Source organism: Xiphias gladius, chromosome 10 (genome assembly GCF_016859285.1).
Source record: "Xiphias gladius isolate SHS-SW01 ecotype Sanya breed wild chromosome 10, ASM1685928v1, whole genome shotgun sequence".
Taxonomy (NCBI): domain Eukaryota; kingdom Metazoa; phylum Chordata; class Actinopteri; order Istiophoriformes; family Xiphiidae; genus Xiphias; species Xiphias gladius.
Window position 1 is genome coordinate 4,400,172 of NC_053409.1, and position 22,804 is coordinate 4,422,975.

Genomic DNA, 22,804 nt, shown 5'->3' on the forward strand with positions numbered 1-22,804 from the left:
ACCGCAGGATATAAACACTTTGAAGTCTTGTCTCTATGATCACCAAAACTTGACCAGAATCATTTCACATTTTATTAATGTGAAAATTAACAGTCACATTCAGTTAGCAGGTACAGTTACAAAAAAGGTCTGTATCTGAGACCTTTGCTTTTAGGTTGTCAGGTTTGCAGGAAAAGATACTGTGAGAAAAGGAGTAAGGAGTCACAGATTAAAACACTGAAAAACCAAATCATCACCTTTATTCCATTCCACCTTAATTCATAAAGACAGACATAGGCATATGAGGGTGATTATTAGTAGCATTACACTGTTTGCATCTGAAGGGTTATTCTAATGGGACAATGGCATGCCTAATTTATTTATTTTGACATTTTCATCCCCTTTATTTGCATATTCTAATTCTGTCGTGTGCATGGCCAAGTCAGCTTGTTCCCTACGTGGGTCTCTACATTAGTGGGTGCGAAGGGGTCCTTTTTCATTATTACCCCTGCGCATTAAAAAGTGTCACACAACTGATCTAACTTTATTCCACCTCTCCTGCGAGATTAAATGGTGACAATAGGTGAGGAATATTTCACAGCAGATACAGCCACGTATACTACACTATAAACAGTGGTAATAGCAAAAGCAGCCCATTGCTATCTTGTTCACCCGCAATTAAATTTTGTTTTCTAAATTGGGTCAAGCCCAATCACAGTTACGCGGCGCAGGCGCAGCTTTTTGGCTTCCTGTCAGTGCCATAGCAACCAGAGCAGGCATCAACCATCAACATGGTGAGTGTTTGTGTTGTCGTTTAATTTTTCGTTGCCGTTTGGTATTTTTTGGCAAATTTACATTGTCTTAAACGTATCCGAACATGCAGTGACTTCGTGTCTGAGAGCATTAATTGACCTTACATGCAGCATTGTTGTCACTGTGAGCTAATATGGGCTAACTTTAATTAGCCAGTTAGCTAACCCTAAATGTGGTTAATTGAACTTTAAATAGCGGGTTAAGATCAACTCATTCCTAAACGCGTGCGGATGTTTGTGTCGTTTTTCCAATTGCTAAATCTTGTGCTGGGAGGAAGAGGACTGGTTCGAATGGATACTCGCTCAGACTGAAGAGTGTAGCAGCCAAAACCTTAAAATTAAAATAATAATAAAGACCGTGTACATTCTAAGTCTATAGTTTAATAAAGAGTGTGTGTTAAATGTAAAGCTTTCTCTAGCTTGTCTACAGTACGTTTCCTATCTGCTATTTTGTCATCACAATATAACCCAGCCTCATGTAATGTCTCCAGGCCAAGGCAACGACTGTGAGAGAAGCTCTGACCAAGTGGGTGAGTGACATACTGACACAGCTGAAAAACACAGACAGAATACCATGAATTACTGTGTAACGTAATTATCTATTTGCGTTCAATCAAGTACGGAGAACTCATGACCGGTAGTTCATTGCGGAGTTGCGTAATTGTAACAGTTTTTGTAATTGCATCTTTTGAGCTCTCTCTCTCTCCCGTGCGTGTGTGTGCGTGTGTGTGTGTGTGTGTGTGTGTGTGTGTGTGTGTGTGTGTGTGTGTGTGTGTGTGTGTGTGTGTGTGTGTGTGTGTGTGTGCGCGCACGCGCGCGCAGGAGGAAAAATCAGGGGAGAAAGTGAACGAGGCTAAAGCAATAAAACTGTATGGTCAGATTCCTCCTATAGAGAAGATGGATGCTTCTCTCTCAACACTCAGCAACTGCGAGTGAGTCCCGTAGTGATACGATTGCTAGTTTCATTTTATTATACATATGTTTGTTTAGGTAAGTTTTAAAGCAAGGTAGCATTAGAAATTCTCTGAGGGATAGATCTGTTTCTTTCTTTTTTTTTTTTTTTTTACAATTTCCATACCGACAAACTCATGGATGGCTTTTTTATGTTTCTGCATGCAATTTGAATGTGAATGTGAAACCATGATACTATCCCAGTTGAGCTCATTAATTGGATGTCTTTGGGATCCAGTAGCTCCAGTAGAAAAACAAATGTTTCATAACTGACAGATGGGTGTCTTGACTATACTGTACACTTACCATTTGATCCACTATAAAGGTATTAATTACTTTCTGGTGAAGCTACAAATTTGGACCAATTCACCCTGAACAAAATCAATAAGAGTAAGAATTTTCCAACATGCAGTAGGTATGGTAGTAGACTAGCTGTTACAGTTGACAATTTGGCACTGTATCATATTTTGTTATCTTGTGCAAAATGTTTGAAAAGATGCTTTTTCCTGTGAACAATTTTGCTCTACTTGTTTCAGACTTTATGCATTAAGTAATTTACATAAGTATAAGATTCAAAAGGCTAATTTTTCATGAAAGAAATGGTAGTATATTGAGGGCTTCAATTTGCTAATTATTTAGATTAAACATCTGATCGATTCAGCTTTAATTTGATCAGAGTCCCTATTTATGTGCCCTATGGCAGAGAAAGATTGGAGCTACTTTTTGCCCCTGAATGGCAGACAAAGATCTTCCCGTGCTGTGTATAATCCCTAACAAGTTGTACCCTACCAGTGACATGGTTATGTTTAGGATTTAGTCAGTGTAGCAAGAGAAGAAGCACTGGCTGAAACACTTAACTCGACAAGAAACTCCTATGCATATTATTAATACAAATATGTGCAGTAAGTAGTTTCAAACTACAGTGTAAATGTCACGATTTGTTTCAAACTTGTGTAAACTTTGTGAAGAAAATTTATAAGGCAATGCACAAAGTTCTGACTTCTCAGCCTTAGATAATGTGTGTTTTCCTACTACTGAGTGGAGCTTCGATTTGATCCCACAAACAACTAACAGTAGAGCTAAGATAGGTCCTAGTGGTTTACCCTCAAACTGCACTTCCTCGAGGTTTTCTCCTTGTGGTTAATTCCCCGGAAACCAAACTATCCCTTTAACACAAAAGTGTTTTCATTAGTTCCATCATAGACTGTATACATGTACCGTATCTGTATTTCGGGATTGACAACACTTCCTTGTCAACAACAGCATAATTAACAGAATAAACCAACACATTTAATGAGTGAAAATAAGTGAATCAAATTAACTCCATATAATAATGGTCAAATCAAATGATGACCGTCAAATCAAATAATAACTTAACTTTCAGTACACTGTCTCTAATGTGCTTAACCATTTATAGAGACCAAATAATAAAGCTAATACTTTAGCAGATCAGTTATGTAGATGTTTCCCACAAAAACTGTACAACTGCAGATAACAGAATGACTTCTCAGTGCATGAACTGAATTTTCAGTTGCAGATCAGTGAAAAAGCAAGTTACTATACACCTAATAGTGTTTAGTAACTAATGTTTTAAAACAGACTAGCATATCATCTTTGAAATACCTGATAAGTTATTGTAATGTATCCTCCACAGAAAGCTGTCTCTTTCCACAAACTGCATTGAGAAAATAACAAATCTCAATGGTCTGAGTGAGTACTGACTTCATAAATACATATAGCCAAATACACTCAAACTCTATTCATGGATGGAAATGTTGTGTTGTAATGTGGTGTTATATTGTGTCCTTCCAGAGAACCTGAGAATATTGTCATTAGGAAGAAATAATATAAAGGTTCTCACTGGGCTGGTAAGTTACATATGAGACAGAATTAAGTGATTAGATTTATTGTCCAAGTGCTTTATTATTTTCCTTTTTATCTTCTTTCTTGATTTCAGTATTTCTTCTTTCTCTCTAGTAATGGTCTATATCACTTTTTCTAACTTACAGGAGTTTCAGAAATGGGTAACCCATGCTAAATACATACTTTGAATGTACATGATTTCACATCAGTTGTGTGTTTTTGTGCATGCGTGCAGGAGGCAGTAGGGGACACATTAGAAGAGTTGTGGATCTCCTATAACTTTATAGAGAAACTGAAGGGAATCCAATGCATGAAGAACCTGAAAGTCCTCTACATGTCCAACAACCTGGTGAAAGAATGGGGTAAGCTACATTCATAAATATAGTCAACACAATTAAAATCTAAAACAGACAAAGCTAATCAGATTGCAAAATTACTATGTTCTGTTTACTCATGATTTCATGGAACATTTATTAGGTTAAGTGACCTATTTCAGATAATTAAAACTCCGCCTCTTGCCTTACAATTTTTTTTTTTATTAAAGAGGATAAAAGCAGCCTTTTATTCCTTCCATTGTCTGACACTTCAAGCTTTAGCCGCATTTTCTTCTAGAAGTACAGTACATTCTTCATATTTTGTTGGGAGGAAAATTCTAATCAAAACTGAATTTGTCATGCAATATAAAACACTTAATTGAGGCCTAATGTTTAGGGTAACTAATCTTATTTTTAAATCTAATGTGCTAAATATTTGCTGGTGTTGAAATCCTCAATGTGGCACTCTTTAATTTGGGATATGATGTCTTTTCTGTTTTGTGTAGGAGAGTTTGTGAGGCTAGCTGACCTACCATGCCTTGCTGACCTGGTGTTTGTTGGAAATCCTCTGGAGGAGAAGCATTCAGCTGAGGGCACTTGGATGGATGAAGCCTCTAAAAGACTTCCTAATCTGAAGAAACTAGATGGTAGGAGTGTTTCAGCAGCAATGTCTGAAAGAATGACTATTCATATTCTATATTCTTACCACTACTGTCATCCCTCGACAGTATAGACAATGCTAAATAAATAAAAAAAACAAAAACAAAAAACTAAACAAATAACTGACCTTCCCATAAGATTCCAGGGTATATTGAAATAAACTGCGGTAACACTTTAGCTGTCTGTAGTTTCTGAATGAATTCTAAAATGAATTTCCAACATAACCTGGAAAGTCTTCTTGTCAGTGCAGAGAAGGTCAGCTGAACATGAAAAAATGTAAAAATCTATCTACAGGCAAACATACAATTGAGCAATATATAAAATAAAGTTTTTAATAATTGAATGATGAAGGGATAATTACTTGGGTTTAAAAAGAGCAGTCATTTCAAGGAAATTTTTATTTTTCACATAGCTAGGTAAACAGTTTTTTCCAGGACAATTCCTAGAAATGAGCAATTTTTTTAGGAAATTATGGACCTGTAAATGTTACTAAAATTGCTTTTGGGTCTGTAAAATGAAACTGAGAAACCATGAAAACAACACTAGTTCAAAACCTAGTATATGGCTGGACTGCCCTTTATATGTTTGCTTCTCTCCTAGTCTCTATGCTCACATTTTTTGTTGTATTTTAATACAGCCCAATTCCCAATAAAGCTGTTCTCATTTACAGTTTTTTCTGTTTCTATTGTCAGACAATGGAATAAGTAGAAATTGTGACTGAAACATGGCCCATTAAGACTTAGCAGCAGTCACTTCAAAGCCATTTCCAAGCTGCTGCTCTGCACCGCTAAAATTCTGATTTTATAACCTTGACGTCGTCTGACAAAATCACCATACACATAAGTTAAAGACAACAGCTTTGCTGTTATTTCAGCTATATTTACTTGTAAAATGACCACTCAGAGAGAAAGTTAGAAACTCATTTTCATCTATGTAGCTGCCCTGTGGTCAATTGAATGAGACCAGAGAGTTGTGTGTCTGCAGAGGGAAAGTCTGACCTTGTGCTCGTTGGGCAATACTGGCGACTCTCTTCTACAGAAAGTAGCTTAAGTTTGTCCAAATTGTCGCTAGATATGTCGCTATGTGCTTTTCTAAAGAAAACTTGCTAAAGGGGTGTGAAAAGTCGTTAAATCTAGTGACAAAGGCGCTAAATTGGCACCACTGCCTGTGAACACCACCCTGATGACGCAATAGAAACTGGTGGCTCCAGTTTATTTGGAAAGACCAACGGCCAATGGGGAAACTTTATCACTCACACAATCAGTCAGTCACTGACATTTGCGTTTATAGGGCTGGCCCTGCTGTTGCAGTTCAGCCAAAAACAATGACTAACTTTTACATTTTCAGTTACAAGGGAAATTTAGGTTAAGTGACTCCTTTAAGACTGATGATCTCCTTTCTACTTTCTAGGAACCCCAGTCATCAAACAGGAAGAGGATGAAGGAGATGGAGAAAGCTGAGAAGCATAACTATCTGCAAAATTACAGCCCCTGTCCCTGAGAGTCTTTGCTTTTTTAAGTTTTGTATGGTTTGTCATGTTGCATTTCTCTACATAAAATATGATTTTTACAACAGCATAGACTTTGTTGTAGATCAAAGAGCACAAAATAGCCAACAAATACACAGAATGTCTATGTTCTAGAGTTGAAAAAAAGTGTTTTGAATTGACAATTCTTTAGGCCTTGTGGGTTTGGTACCAGAAAAAGGTTCTGACAAGACCCTTTAAGTAGAACTATGTGATAAGCACATTTCCTCCCCCCATTGTTTTATTTTTTACTGTCAAAATATGAAGGATTTGGATATCCTGGATTTTATATGCCTTTAAATTCATATAGCAAGAACTAAAGCACAGTGTAGCACACAGTCTAGTGAGCAGAGACATTTTTGTGGACCAGATGTTGATCAGGTAATGCTATTATCTCCATGTTGGCTGTAAATACCTGGTACTGTTCTTAGTCCATAACATCAACATGGAGAGATGGCCAAATACAGATAAAGATTAGCTGGATTATGCTACATTTACATCACATTGGACTAAGCAGTAGAGCAACTGTTGGTAAGAAAGAGTGACTTAGAGTGATACATTTTAGTATCAACCACAAATGAAAAATTCAGCAAATAGCTGCATCTTCCCGTGGTACTTAAACAGCCTACTGTTTTTCCTGGTTGTTATCAGAATTCCAGATTTGCTGAAATCAGGGTCAAAGCTTTTATGACCAAAATACATCCACAGCTCTCTTTGGTACTGTGTTTCTTGAGATCTTCCTGGCTATACACTGTAATACTGAGGTCATGTAATATATGTCTAAAATTGATTAGATTCAGATCTAACATGAATATGTATTGCAATAACTTCTGTTTATTATTTTGAAGGGCAAAAACTAATTACCAATTTATTTAAATTATTTTTATGTTTTAAATTATTTTAGGCATGTTTGTACTTACAATTGTGAGATGTTTATGGTTTTAAATGGCTTTGATATTTTAAATAAATACTATTGATGTGACATGGTATCTTCTCATTTGAGCCTTGTCACCTGAAGCATAACAGTAATCATATTAATTTTTTAATATGTAATAGAGCCGTATGTAACGGTTTTGTAATAGACAAATAGACAGCTTTGTCTTTTTTTTGTAATTCATATTGAGAGGTTACTTTAGGTCATGCGATTTGCACTTTTTTATGCATTAAACTAAAAGTTCAAGAGTTCATGTTTTGATTATAGTACATGAACTGGGCGAAATGAATTTAAAATACTTCAAAGTTTAATGTGTTTTTAAGAATTATCCAACCAACGAAGTACCCAACCAATGAAAAGTAAGTCCAACCCACCGCTCTGTAAATCATATATATAATTGGTTAACATAAACGTCAGTCAATAACTCATTTGTTTTCTTGGCAACGACCTCGTACCCGGAAGTACACGGCTCAACCTTAAAGCGGTAGAAAAGAAGCAAGTGTCTACCGGACTGAGTAAATAGCTGAATGGATGGAAATTTTGGTTATGTGTCTGTAGTATGCAGCAGTTTTAATGCAGCGGATCAAAGTGTCTGTGAGTTTGCAAGTGAAGCAGGTGATAGGAACTCTATGCAGACTGCTAGCGGCCACCGGCCTGGACTCTATTCCCGCACCGGAAACCTTCAGACGTGCAAAATTCGGCGGTGGAGTCGAGGTGGTAAATTCATCATCTGTTGTCCCTGTCGGGGCTGAAAAAACTAAGTATATTTCCTCATCTAGTGAACCTAAGTACAGTTTTGAGATACTTGTACTTTCCTTGAGTATTAACTTTTTTCTACTCCACTACAATTCAGAGGGAAATATTTGGAACTACATTTATTTGGCAGCAGCTATTAGTTACTTTGCAGGAATTTTTTTTTACATACAAAATATATGATCACATTTCTATAAACGAGAGTGCAAAAAACTGTATATAACTTTTACTTTCGTGACGATTTCCTCGTGTTAAGTATTAGCCTAACAAGTCATGATCACAGACAGGGATTGTATGGTATTCTGATCAGAAGAATGATACAATTTTAATCATATACATTGATCCAAGAAGCGTCACTGCAGGAGCAGGTATTTGAGTATAACAAGTATCAAAGGTATGGGGAAAAACAGCGTCCTTTTAAAAAGAAGCAGAAAGAAGTCTTTTGGCCATTTTTTAAATAAAGCAATGTGTGTTATTGTCCTGTGCTTTAAGGGGAAGAACACTTCTAATAGACTGAGCATATTGAACATATTGTCATAATATATAGTTATCTTTCTGCTTGCTGTTATATTCCAGGAAGGGCAGTTTTGGCAACTCCTTGCCAACATCCTTAAGAGAATTGGTATTGTTTCATCTGAAGCCAGCACACAGTTAAGAGGAGGTCAGTAAAATATTTTTTCTTTTGTAGATCTATGCAAAGCTATTTATGCTATTTGTCCTGGACTGTAGCGATTTCCATTTCAGCTGGATTATTCCAGTTTGAAAACACAGCACGTGTGTTTGCTTTCTCCAGCTCTTAATTGAAGCTCATTGACACTGACAAAAAGCGAACATTTTTCAAAGATATGAATATGTTTCCCATATCAATATGATTGTATGGTGAATTTACCCATTATTACACATAAAATAACCAAATTAATACTCAGTACATTGAACTGTGCTCTTCAGACAAAACCTTTCAGATGTGTAAAACCAAACCTAATTTGACCAAAGTCAGCCAAATGCAAATTTATCTTAAAGTTCCAACTACAACACCTTGGGAATGGTATTCAAGGAAATTGTTCAGCTAGCACATGAGGGTAACCCACACAAGTAAGATCAGAAACAGGTCAGGTGGCTTTAAGTTCAAAACAGATGATGATTTATTTTTGCGTGTTTATATGACAAAAAATTACCATATAACAGTGGTCATTAATAAGATGAAATGCCAATACAAATATAATATATCAATACCATTAAAACAGCTAGTTCTGGCAAGGGGGACTGAATAGGGCAGATATATACTTAAAGGGAAAGGGGATACTCCAACAATGATCTAGCACAAACTGCATGGGAGTGAAACAGCAGCATGTATCCAGCAAAAAACAATTATTATTAATTAACATACATAACCAGCTGAAATTGACAATCCTGGGGAAATAAATCCATTATATTAAAAAAATCTGTCTGGGAATTATACTCTGTAATCCCTAGAGGACAGCAGGACCCTGCAATACAATTGCTCTTAGAGCAATCACAAAAACACTATTGCAGGTGATGTTTAAAATATAGAGTTAAAACACAAAATACCTCACAACCTGTAGGTTGCACTCTTTTTAAGTAGGCTTGGCCTGTTCAGGGTGTGAGCCTACAAATAGAACTTTCGGTGCACTATGGTTACACTTATTAGTTTGTTTTTTTTAAGCAAAAAGTTAACATAACTCATAACTGCAAAGGAAGAGGAAGAAGCATAAGTCAGTAAGGCAGGAAGGAGTGTGTCAGGACAGCAACTCAAAACTACCTGAACTAAGGCTAAATAGACACACCTACAGTGGCTTCAGAAAGTATTCCGACCCCTTCAGTTTTTGCACACTTTATTTTGTTGTAGATTTAATTTTAAAATTGGTGTTTTTGCCCACCAGTCTAAACTCACTAATCCATAATGACAAAATGAAAAAATATTTTTAGAATTTTCAGAAGTATTCAGACTCTTTCCTGTGGCACTCCAAATTCTGGTCAGGTACATCCTGTTTGCTTTATCCTTGCGATTAAACGTAAAATCAATCAAGTTTGCAAAAAGTGAAGGGGTATGAATATTTTCTGGAGCAACTGTAAATCCATCTAGGGACTAACCAGGTTCAGGCCAATAGGCAGTGATTAATTGCTTGTGGGGAGGAGCCTCCTAAAGCCACAAGTTACCTGTCACACTAATACCATATTTTGTTAATTTAAACTACAGTTTTCATGGAATGATTAACTTGAACAACAGAATTTTGTACAAAAAAGTGATCACATTGCCATGATACGATTCCAGCAAAAGTCAGTATATAATAGTATTGGATTATTACCCAGCCCTCTGTCTGTGCATAGACTCAGAACACAGGAAGCTGGTGGCTGAATTCCTCTGGCAGACTGGTTGCCATGCTGAATGGACGTATGGGAGGGAGGTAGGAGAAGGACAGGAGGGAAGGAGTTTCTCCAGCCGAGATCTTCTCCTGGCACTAGGCTGGCTGCTCGCTACAGGAACACTAGAGAAATTACTGACACAGCAAGTAAAACAACTAGACAAATTACTTCTCACATCTATACCTGTAAGTAACACTGGAATACCATTAACACCACAATAGTATACTGGTAAATGTTGTTCTGTAATTACATATTTATATAATTATACTTTTATATGCCTAATCTCTGTCTCTGTGTGTTAGGTGAATACTCAGTTCTCTCATGAGCTCCAGGTAGGCTCGGCCTCCCTGCGGAGACTTCAGTGGCTCATTGGCTATCTGAGGCACCAAGGAAGGATCCTGCTGTCCATGGTAGAAGAGCGGACTTGGTTGCTTCATGCTGTGAGAAAATACCCTCTTTTCCATTTCCACAAGCTGCTATTCTGCAAAACGTTCAAAACACAACAAATTAGTGGTTTTGGAGCATACTTGAGTGCAGGATGTTTGAAAATTACATTAGTCTCCAATACAAAGTATAGTCAATCTGCATGCAAGACCTTTCAACCTCAATAATTTAAACTCCCCATAAGACGGAACTTGCACATTAACAATCTTCTGCCGTTAAATCCCATTGGTTACTTAAGTACTTGTATGCATGAAATCAGAAATGTCAGTGTGACTAACTATTTCCAGGATAACGGTATAGCCCATGTCCATCACTGATAAGAAGTTTATTATGAAGTCATGACTTTGCCATTAGCACTTTTTTAAAGGGATGAAAAGGGGTCAACTGAAATGTGTATTGCACAAACTGTGATGTTTAACTAAGAAATCAACCTATTCTCAGGTTTTTTCTTCCAGCCTCCCCTCCATTGTATCTTCCTCCTCTGATCAAAGCTCTACAGTGCTAAAGAATGTGAGTGTGTTTGTTTTTATAAAAATAAATTACTAATAATATGATCCACCTATTGTTGGAGTTATATTTAGATAACTAAATGGTTTTCTATGGTTTACAACTTAGTGCCCTCTTGCCAGAAAATAATTTTGGTTTTGGAAATTGCCAAGAAAATAACATTTTAGTTTATTATGTTCTTTATTGTTCATTTCATACTTAATTCCGATTTTTGTATTTAATGATTACGTATCAAAAGACAAGCTATACATAGTGACAGTGAAGTTGGGCTCAAAAGGCTTACGTAGTTAAAGTAATATTAAATGATTCATTTAGTGAGAACTGTCCTTCCAATAAGCTACAGTTGTACACCTGGAAACTAATATAAATTATATTTTGATTTCCCCCCCCCCAGTAAAGGTGAATTTGCTCTCTGTAATTTTTACTAATTGCAAGCCTATATTGTTGTTTGAGTGGATTCTTTATCTTATAAAATGCATAATGTAAATTTTCACATCCATGAATATTTCTACCTACTGCCTTCACACTATGATTTAGGGTGTTTTTAAAAAATGTATCGTAAAGTATGTATGTGTGTCTATGTTTTATAGGACTGTGTTCGTACGTGGCAGCTCTGTGACCTCCTAGAAGCATATCTGAACTGGAAACAGGTGGAGAAAGTCTTCTGGACCTGGATGGTGAGTTAGACACACAACACACAGGAAAACAAGAGCAAACTTCAACACTGAAGTGATTTCCAACATTGTGGGTCATAATTCACAAAATTTAGGTGCACATTATTTGATGTTGCAGAGTATCCTGCCACAGCAGAAACATGGAAAATTTTGGATTTTTGACATAGTAAATCTGCAGTTTCACACAGGAGAGTATTTGTGACTGGATTAGGGCACTGACATATTTTTTCTCAGACCCAGATATAAAGTTTCTCCACTCAATGTTTTCCAGGATGGTAGCAGCCATGTGTCCCAGCAAATCTGATGCTAAGCTTGTGTGTGTGTATGTGCAGGAAAGTGTGGTTGACTGCAATCTGACTGATCCTGTTATTAAGAAGCCTACACATACACCCACTGTGTGTCATTACGGAAACCAGGGGTTAGAGAAATCTGAGGACATGCTGTTGAGACTGCCCACAGCACAGGTTTGCAACACACAGACACAGAGATGTCCACACACACAGAGATGTCTGAAGAACGTCAAAGGTATGGCTTGAGTTAAAGAGGAGCCAAATGAATACAAGACGGTGTCATCCACATACAAATGGAAATTAAGTCTGTGTTGGAGGGATAATATTATTTATTTAGATATATAATAAATATATTAAATAGTAAAGGATCCAGCATAGACCTTTGTGGCACCGCCTTATTTATCCCAGGGGAGGTTGTTTTTGAGACCGTCAGTACAGATTGCCTGTCTTTGATCAGACAAATATGATAATGATAGTTGTGTGCTCCTACTCTGTTTCTGTGTAATTTTTTTTCATCCTATGTCCTAGAAAAGACAGAGGAGAGGCAGAGGGGATACTGAGGACAGAAGAGGAGAGAGGATGCAGGGTGGATTGGGCACATCTTCCCCCAATCCTCTTGTCTTTTCTCTCCCCTCCCTGCCCTCCTTCTCCCAGGCCTACAGAGTCAGGCTCCAGGTTGAGAGGCCGGTCAGACACAGTAACTACCCAGCAGAGAGGCTCTATGGCAGGCCCAAGGCTCCAGATGAGCTCCCAGTGTCTCAGGCTGCACAGCTGCTTCTTCAGACAGAGGCTCTGCTGCTGGAGAGGAGGGACAGGCAGAGACTGGTCAACACGATGCAGCTGCAGGAAATGATTGGTGGACTGGATGACCTGGTGTTGATACCGACATAGACATCGTTTTTAATTGGATGATTACATTTTGCAATAGTAACTGAGATGCTTTTGTCAAATTGATAAGGACCTGTTGAAGAAATGTCTATTTTTATTTATATGATTCTATCAGCATTAATTATTCGGCTGAAATTTTTGTGATGATGTGTTCAGATATATCAAGATGCTGATTTATTAATTCAGAAATACACCCAATTTGAACTTTTGTTTTTTAGTGTACTAGATATTCATTTTACAGTTGAAACTGGATATTTTCTTGCATTTTTTACTTTCACAAGGAAATATACTTTCAATAACTGAGGTTTGTTCTAGCTGAAAATGGTAATAACCTTTATACCTTTTATCTTTTAACAAAGTTAAAAAGAGAGAACATTAACATAAAGCTAGTAAAGAATTAATAATAAATGCAAGCTGTCTTTAGACAGCTATGTATGTTGGATATTCATTGAATTCACAAAATTACTTGCAATGAATGTAACAATAAAATTAAATTCCTACATCACAAATATTATGGCTGATCAAGCCCATGTTAGAATTATGTGGAATTATTATCCCTGTGTCCTCAGCATGTGTATGAGTGTTTATGGAGTGTTTTACTTCAGTCAGAAAAAAGTATTTTAGAATATATTTAAAATATATTAAAGAAATTTTGGGAAATATACTTGTGTTTTAAGTACAGAGCTTTCAGTTGTAGTTAGCCAAATAACATAAAGACTAGAAGCAGCGGGAAACAGCTAGCCTGGCTCTGTCCAAAGTGAAAAAATATGTCTATAGAAACCTCTAAAGGTCACCAATTTTAATGCATCTCATTTGTTTATCCATACACAAACACAAATGTAAACATGATAATACATGTTTTGAGGGGGAGTTACTCAATAGCAGCCCAGGGCTATATACAGCTGTGCACCAGATACAACTGGTGCACAGCTTTTGGTATAGCCAAACCAAAATACATCATATTAATTAGTGAGCCTTAAGGCTGTTTGTAGTTGGATTTTGAACTTTAGACAGAGCCAAGCCTGCTGTTTTCATCTACTTCCAGGTAAGCTCCAGTCTAAGCTAAGTTAACCACATACTGAATCCAGTTCCGTAGTTAATGGGCAAATGTGAGATTTTCATCAATTTTTTCATCTCACTCTCAGAAAGAAAAAAACCAAAAAAAAGTAACTCTCAAAATGTTGAGCTACTAAATTAACATTTGTAATTCTATTTAAAGGCCTAAATATACCTGAATGTGCAAAATGTGTCTCTAAAATTTTGTTGTGTGGGTGTTAATGGACCTTTACAGCCATGTATATAACCATTCAGTACAAACACTTCCTACTTTTGGTTGGAGTTAAAATGCATAAAATATAGACCTCATAAATATATAGATCATTAGAATAATTTTGTTTATTAGAATAACAATACTATTAAATTCAGCTGTCATGATATCAATACTGTTGTATGAAGTCAAACACAAGCTACAGTCATTGAAAACATTTTGTATCTTTATTTGTTCATCAAATTTAATAACACAAAATTATTTTCACATAGTTGAAGTGTTCATTTAACCATCTTTAGGGAAATCAGTAACTGAATTACAATTTTGAGGAGGATTGAAATAAAATACTGAAAGTACTACAAGAAATTGAAATAGAATTTTAATTTCAGAGGCTAGACTTAAGTACTAATAATACAGCAGGTATTAACTTTTAATGTCTTCCCTGTCATCTGGTTTTTTGACTGACAGCAATCACTCAGAGACTTCGTGTATCCCTTTAAAAGGCTTTTTGCCAGTGTACAGTTCAGATGGCTGTAAAGACTAAATGATCACATTATCATGAAGAATTAACCACAAGTAGTTTCTGCATGTAGGAGTTCAGCCACTTCTGTCTCTCCATGGAGGTGAGGAGCTTACTCTTCTCTCTGAAGGCAGCATCATCAGCCACCACCATGTTCCTCTTCACCATCCCAGCCCCCTGAGATGACCATTCAGCAGGCAATGCCCTCTCCATGCTAGTGATATACAGACGATGACCTTGAAATTAGTGACCAGAAAAACAATCCAGGTACCACACTAATACCCTCAGAAAGTATTCTGAAGGTATTCTTCAGGCCCCTTTTTGCACATCTTATTGCGTTTAATTTTAAATGGATAAAATTGCTATTTTGCCCATCAATCTACACTCAATAATCTGTAATGACAAAGTGAAAACATGTTTTTAGAAATGTTTGCAGATTTATTAAAAATTGAAAACTGAAATCTCTTTTTTACAGAAATATTTTGAACCTTTGCTGTGGCACTCCAAATTGTGCATCTCAGCAGCACTCCATCAATCAGGCCTTGATGGTACAGTGGCTAGACGGAAGCCAATTTGAGTAAAAGGCATATGACAACCTGCTTGGGGTTTGCCAAATGGCATTTAAAGGACTCTGAAACCATGAGATAAAAATATTCTCTGGTCTGATTGGACAGAAATTTAACCCTTTGGGCAGAACTCTGAATACCATGTCTAGTGAACACCAGGCACTGCTCATAACCTGGATAACACCATCCCCGTGGTAGCATCATGCCTTGGGGGAGCTTCTCAGCAGAAGGGACATAATTTAGGGAAGGATGAAATCAGCCAAATACAGAGGTGGCTTTGAAGAAAACCTGCTCGAGAATGCACAAGAGTTGAGACTGGGGTGATGGTTAATCTATCAGCACAACAATGACCCAACTGATACAGCTAGTAAATGCTGGAGTGACTTTGGAACAAGTCTCTGACTGTCCTTTAGTGGCCCAGCCAGAGCCCAGATTGAAACCCCATAGAACATCTGTGGGTTATTGAGTGTAGATTGATGGGCAAAAATGCCAATTTTGTCCATTTACAATTGAATCTAAAACACACTAAAGTGTGGAAAAAGGTTCAGGGGACTGAATACTTTCTGAAGCCAGTGTATATCACTGTTGTTTTATTTTTTTCACTTGAACAGAATCTTAGTTGACAAAATTCCTGACACTCGTAGGTCATGTGAAATGCTGTCTTTACTTTAAGATGCACTACTTGATTTTGGTGTAGCTTCCACTATCACCCAAAGCCCAAAATTTCCTCTGAGAATACCTGTTTAAAGAAATAGTTTTGGAAAAATAGCATAGCATAGCTTAGCATAAAGACTGGAAACGGGGAAACAGCTTGCCTGGCTCCATCCAAAGGTGTAAACCACTGTAAACCACCTGTAAACCACTTGTTGACACACTTTTGCTCTTTACACTTTGTTTTGTTGTATGGATTAAACAAAAGACATAATTTGTTAATGAGTGAGCTTTAGAAGTGCTTTTAGGCAGATTTTGGTAGCTTCAGACAGAGCCAGGCTTTTCCCTCATTATGCAGTTACCTTGCCTCTGCCCTCCCTGGGGCAAAGAGCCACGCCTCACTCATCAGTCCTGCCTTGATGTTGGCTGCTGCTTCGAGGCTGGGCGCCGACATCATTTGAGTGCTCCAATCACGGAGAGAGATGGAGGGTAAGAGGACATCCCAGTCATCTCGTTCAGATTCCTCTGAATCATCAGTACTTCTGGAATCAGACAAGATGACACTTTCTTGTGAAACTGGCATCCTAGAATATTCGCAAAGTGCAGCAAAGAAAAATGAATTTTAAATAATGATGTAGAAAATATAAAAAATGTTAATATAGTGTAATCCACGTTCTATATTAGATTATATCATTTAGACATATATAAACAAGTAAACCATAGAATGAGTGAAATAAATGAGAAAATTGTTAGACGTTCAGTGAGGTATCCCTGAAGAATTAGTTAGTTCTTTGGTCTATTAGTTCTGAGTAACTGCTATGGTAGTTACTCAGAACCAGTGTACCAATAACAGCTATAGTTTTCTGCACCCTTAATAAGAGGCTACCTGAGAGGTAGTCGAGGCTGAGGGAAGCCAGATGTCACAAAGGTCATACCCAGAATGCAAAGCAACAGGAAGGACGTACGGGGGAAAGCAGGCTGTGCAGGCATCCTAAAAAAAAACCCAATGACATCCTTAACATATGTTAACTGAGTTGTGGCTTTATAATCCTCAAACTGATTCTAAACACATTCATAAGACGCTGGTTTTACAGTTTTTCTAGTCCTCAGTATGACTGCCAAGATTGGTCTTCCCCTTGCAACCTCATAGGTATAAATAATCTATGAAAAAGAAGGAAGCTGCAGTTGGCATACAATGTTCCAGTGCCTTATGAGTAATCCATTTTGTTGTGTCTTTCACTGTGATGAAGATACACTGGAAATACTGAATAGTAATACTTGACACTTGACTGTTATTATGTTATTATATATATTAACTTTGACATGTTGACTATACTGTATATTTAATTATCAGGAGTATAGCAATGAATTACAAACCCATTTTCAACATCATATATGAATATTTAGGTCCCAAGCACTGACCAGTGTGAGGACCCTATTGAAATTGCAGTGTTTATTATTGTTATTAGGGCCTGAACACCACTGGTGCGAGGACCCCATTTGAATCGCTATGTTTATTATTGTTATTATTATTGTTAGGGCCTGAGCACCGACCGGCCCAACCGGTGCAAAAACCCTATTGAAATGTTTATTATAATTAGGGCCCGAGCAACGATCAGTATGAGGATCCTATTGGAATCGCTATGTTTATTAGGGCCCGAGCAGCGACCTGTGTGAGGACCCTATTGAAAGTGTTATGTTTATCATTATTATTGTTAGGGTCGAGCACTGACTGGTGCGAGGACTCTATTGAAATCGCAATAATAATATTACAACACCAGACTTAATAATAATAATAATAATGTTAATATTATTATTATTACTAGTAGTAGTAGTATTAGGGCCCAAGCACCGACCGGACGGAACAGTGCGAGGACCCTATTGGAATCGCTATGTTTATTATGGCATTTTTTGCCATTTCCATGTGTTGTGCTTTAATGAACTCCTCCTAGAAAATTCATCAGACCCACTTCAAATTTGGTCAGAGCAATCTAAAGACCTTTGCAATGCTAAATTGAAAAGCTTTTCAATTTTTTTTTAACAGCATGTCTGTTGGCGAATTTCGAAGTTTTGCCATGAAAGAGGAAGTTGATGTAACTCAAATATACATTGTCCAAACTGCCCCAAACTTCACATTTTTGATGAGTCTTGGCCTAAAGACATTAACATGCCAATATTCAGTTATACTCATAGCACAACTACTGGCAACAGGAAATTACATGTTTTATATTTTAATATACTCCTCCTAGTGGGTTGACCACATCCACCTCAAAATTGCACAGAATATCCTGAAGACCTTGGTGATGGTTTGTTGTGAAAATTGTGACTTTTTATCAAACGGTGCTGCCTCGGTGGCATGATGAATTTTTAATGATTCATGATGTTTCGCCATGAAAATGGAAGTTGTTGTTGAGGTGCTGAGGATGCTCAAAAAGTCATGAAACCTGGTATGCACTTCAACTACAAAATTTCAATGAAATAGCCTTTGTGGTACATTCCATCTACATGTACAAAAGGTGGTAGCCATATGAAACATTAGTAGACTTACAAAAAGTCTTCAGCCATACCCTGAACCCAACAGGAATTCAGCCATTTTGAATTTACTGTGCAATTTCAGTGCAGTTTTTTGCCATTTACAGGCATTGTACTTTAACAAAATCCTCCTGGAAAATTAATGAACATTATATTTGGTCAGTCTAATCAAAATATATTCGTAATGCTAAATTGGAAAGGTTTTGAGTTTTTGTGAACAGTGAGTCTTTGATGGCGTGGTGTATTTCGATGTCTAAACATGAAGCAGGAAGTTGTTGCAACTCAAATATACACTGTGCAATCTGTCCCAAACTTCTTATGTATGATAAGAGTCCAGGCCTAAGGACATTTATAGACCAATATTCAGTCATAGTCACAGCGCCACATAATGGCAACAGGAAATTATAGTTTCTATACTTTGATATATTCCCTCTACCAGGTCCATCTCAAATGTGGTCAGAAAAGCCTTAAGACCTTAATGAGGCTTCATCATGAAAATTGTGAGTTTTTGTTGAATGCCGTTGGGGCGGAAAAAAATCAGTTAATTGTCTTGAAACAGGAGGTTGTTGTAACACAAATATATGTTGTTAAATCTGCCCCAAACTTAACATGTTTAATAAGAGTCTCAGCCCGGAGAATTCTTCATGCCAATATTCAACCATAATCATAGTACCACCCACTGGCAGCTTGAAATGACATGTTTACATTGATGTGCTCCTCCTAGCGGGTTTACCAGATCCATTTCACATTAGGTCAGAAAAGCCTTCAGACCTTGATGATGCTATATTGTGTAGCTTGTTCACCTTTTAGGGTGTATCTGTGCACGTCCCTGCTTTTATGCACACTACAACAATGCACCTGGTGGACACAGTAAGTAATGTTTAACTCATTGGTTCGGTATCCGACGATTATGCAATTTTAAGGCCATGCCGTACAAACTCCATTAACAACATGGCTGCCACTACCCCCAAGGGCTCAAGGTGCGAGGGCCCATTCAACAGTGCTTGCAGCTTTAATAATAACTGTATTTAAAACAAAACATAATCAGCTTTGTAATTACTTGAGTATTAACAAATGCAAGTCAAAAGGTGAACTTAAAACAAAACTGTATAGAGAACATTTCATGAATTTGCTCTGAGTGTGACATGATAGAGAATGTCCGTTATATATATTATAATTTATATTTAAAAAGAAACCAGCAAATGTTTAGTAATTGCTGAAATGGCCTTCTACGCACCTTTAATTTAATTTTCATCTTTAAACATTGGATTTATAAATGTTACCAAATATAGCTAAAAATGTCTCAAATCAAAATGCAAAAGTAACATTTGATTGTATAGGTAAGGAAAAGGTCATAATCCTGATTACCAACTGCAGTCACACCTCAAGGCTACCTTATTGCTACCTTATAGTTTTTTTTACACCAGCATGTATAACGAGAAATTTTTACATTAGAATACGTTTTTCTTAGACGAGTTTCTCAACCTTGTGGTTTAAACACGTACAATCACATAATATTCTATTCAATTTTTAACAGTTGTGAATTGTTAAAACTTTTTAATGAGATATCTAAGACCACATAACCAGCAACAGTTTCTGTTAAGACATTGTTGTCCTATACAGAGCCTGTACAGACCAACAACTGTTAAAAGTTCTTTACTATTTTTAGTCCAGTGCATGCTCAGCTGGAACGAACATCTAGCAGTCATGGTCACAGTGAGACAGTGTTTATGTTCTTCTTTGCAAACTAATGAAAAATCTGTGAATGCATTCTTGAGTAACTTGGAATATTCAATTTACTGATAGACTTACCTGTGCCACAGCTTAAAATAACATTGGCTTCGTGGAAAGGTGTTGGTTTTACAAAGTTTTAAAAGTTGTTAGGAGGCTGGCAGTTGGCTGGTTTCTTACCTGCTTCTCAGATGGATGTGTTGGTCTGATTGCACCAGCAAGCAGCCTATCAAAGTTGGACTTCAGAGGTTAGAGGTCAGCCGTTATCCAAGCAGAGAAATGTTTCCAGATGAACCACCACCAGAGGAAGGAACTGACCACAGCAAAAGAAATTACTCTTTGCAGTCAGGTAATTTCTTTTTGTTGCTGCTTTCTATGTACCAGTTATTTTTGTTTTTGTCTCCTCTAAACAGAGAGAAGTTTGGATAAAAACTTGGATTTCCACTCGTGCATTTTTTTGTTGCTTCTGTGCTGTGTGCACGTCTACAGTGGTTGAAAACCACCAGTTTCTTGTCTTTCATACTTATATACCCTTCTTAACCCCCTACCCCCCTAACGCACCCACACATACACAAATGACTCACCCTTCACCAGATCAAACTAACTTTGAGTTTGCAGTTGAACGTGCAAGAGGAAAACTGTTGTGGAAGTGTTGTTAGCTTGTTAGTGTCCCATTTCAAAGACTCTAAGTCATGGTGCTATGGTAGAGAGCCCAGCATCTTATCACTGAAAATCATTATAGTGCTTGTGTGTGTGTGTGTATGTATGTGCGAGTGAGTTCATTCTTTGGGAGATGAACCAAACACTGGACATTTCTCTCTAAAAGACTAAAGACTAAAGCATTAATGTCTTTGCATGCACGGAAAAAAAAAATTATGTGGACTTCAACCTGCAATAGCTGATTTGACTGACTTGGGGATAGTGGAAACAAGCTGTGAACACAACACTGATATATTATCAGTGTTATCAGATCATCTGTTAAGATGTTGAATTCTCCACTGTTTTCACCAGCTAGTCACAAACAGTTACCTGCTGTGGCTGAAAACTATTCTGCGAGAATGGCGAGAGTGAATAAAAACCGTAAAGTTGGAGACCGTAAGACCAAAATAATGAGCTGAAATATGCTGAAACGCTCCATGGAGCCTAGGAGAACTGCAGAGTTAGTGGTAATTTTTTTTTCTGTTATATCCAATTTTGGGTGATTTTAATGTTACCGGCCCTGGTCAGTGAATTTAATCCAGTCTTGAGCAAATATGTGGGTAATTTTTCACCCTCTCCAGTAATAATTACAGCTAAAATTACATACCATTTTCAGGGAATCCACTGCTACTCATGTAATTTAAATACAGCCAAGAATGAGCTCCTTGTATTTCAAAGTGGAGTTTTTTTTCCCAGGGGAAGAACTGCTTGTCTTTATACCTTTTTTATTATCTTAGTGTGAACTGTGACTTTTTATGTGACAATAGTTGAGGTCAAAAATATTTTTCCCAAAGTGAATGATGGGATCAAGCTAACACCAACACATGGCAATTTTTCAGGACTTCTCCATTCTTTTATGTGCCTCCAATGCTCTGATTGGCTCAGTTGTTTTTTCAATGAGGGGAACATCAGTCAATGAACACAAAACCAGACTTTTTTAAAATTGATATAGGTAGTGATTCGGAGGTTTGAAATCAGGCATAGTAGCTATGACTTAATAATATGTCTAAGATGAGGGATTCATAACAGAGAATAATTACTGTATACTGAAATAGACTAGGAGGTGATCCTACATGGGTTGTTTATTGCATATATATCAAGCATACCCAACAATAAAAAGGAAACAAGCAACACTTCCATCATGTCATCTTCTTCATCTCATCTTATTTTCATAGAAGGACCATTCTCTCTAAGACAACCTGGGTAAAATATCTGTAGACTAAAGGCAATCTTAGATTTGATACCCTGAAGTAGGACACTGCTGCATAGTAAACATTTCCTGGATAAATCAGTTAAAACATGTTCTCTGGCTTCTCTGTTACACCCAGTGGCATATTGAGTTTGCTGACTCTTGCGGAATAGTCAGACATAACTTTCCTATAAAGACACCTTGTTAGTATGTCACAATCGAGAAACCCTCCATCTCCAAACATCAGCTTTACAGGAAGTGATTTAAAAAACGGACGTGTCCACTGATGTGTAATTTGATACTTTGCCCCTGGGTCATGAAACATTCCCTATGTGTGGATGCCTACTGAAATGGAAACAAAGGTGAAATGGAGCAGATTCTGCAGAGTTTGTTAGCGTAAAGGAAGCTTGTTAAAGATCTCATTATGCTTCTTGTTGGAAATAATGTTGTGCGGATAGGAAGCAGCTGGTCTTAACAATGCCTCTGCAACACTGATTTTAAAGAGGATAACAAGCTTCAGACTGAAAGCCTGACTCACCTCACACTACCTATGTTCTCATCAGAAACAGTGTATATATGTGTATGTATATATGTGTATATATATATGTGTGTGTGTGTGTGTGTGTGTATATATATATATATACACATATACACATATATATACATACAT

The 22,804-nt window shown here is 37.1% G+C and overlaps 3 protein-coding genes across 4 annotated transcripts; 2 read left to right on the forward strand and 1 right to left on the reverse strand.

Annotated features, from left to right (window-relative positions):
- The first annotated feature begins 725 nt into the window (after nucleotides 1–725).
- On the forward strand, nucleotides 726–7,002 carry dnal1 (dynein, axonemal, light chain 1). The gene is made up of 8 exons (XM_040137735.1): nucleotides 726–773; nucleotides 1,283–1,321; nucleotides 1,614–1,723; nucleotides 3,397–3,452; nucleotides 3,555–3,610; nucleotides 3,841–3,967; nucleotides 4,426–4,566; nucleotides 5,990–7,002. Exons 1-8 carry the CDS (start codon nucleotides 771–773, stop codon nucleotides 6,037–6,039), a joined length of 582 nt encoding a protein of 193 aa, XP_039993669.1. The 5' UTR covers nucleotides 726–770; the 3' UTR covers nucleotides 6,040–7,002.
- Nucleotides 7,003–7,475: 473 nt separating this feature from the next.
- Nucleotides 7,476–13,639, forward strand: tedc1 (tubulin epsilon and delta complex 1). 2 transcript variants are annotated; one of them, XM_040136337.1, is made up of 8 exons: nucleotides 7,476–7,755; nucleotides 8,368–8,452; nucleotides 10,141–10,361; nucleotides 10,479–10,616; nucleotides 11,062–11,130; nucleotides 11,718–11,804; nucleotides 12,134–12,265; nucleotides 12,620–13,639. In XM_040136337.1, exons 1-8 carry the CDS (start codon nucleotides 7,612–7,614, stop codon nucleotides 12,980–12,982), a joined length of 1,239 nt encoding a protein of 412 aa, XP_039992271.1. In that variant the 5' UTR covers nucleotides 7,476–7,611; the 3' UTR covers nucleotides 12,983–13,639. The 2 variants fall into 2 exon arrangements, with proteins under 2 accessions (XP_039992271.1, XP_039992272.1); XM_040136338.1 differs by having other exon boundaries at nucleotides 7,476–7,752.
- A 1,163-nt stretch (nucleotides 13,640–14,802) lies between these two features.
- On the reverse strand, nucleotides 14,803–16,973 carry pth2 (parathyroid hormone 2). Its single transcript, XM_040137354.1, has 3 exons — nucleotides 16,870–16,973; nucleotides 16,346–16,525; nucleotides 14,803–14,980 (listed from the first exon to the last, which is right to left on the reverse strand). Exons 1-3 carry the CDS (start codon nucleotides 16,971–16,973, stop codon nucleotides 14,803–14,805), a joined length of 462 nt encoding a protein of 153 aa, XP_039993288.1.
- Between the last annotated feature and the right edge of the window lie 5,831 nt (nucleotides 16,974–22,804).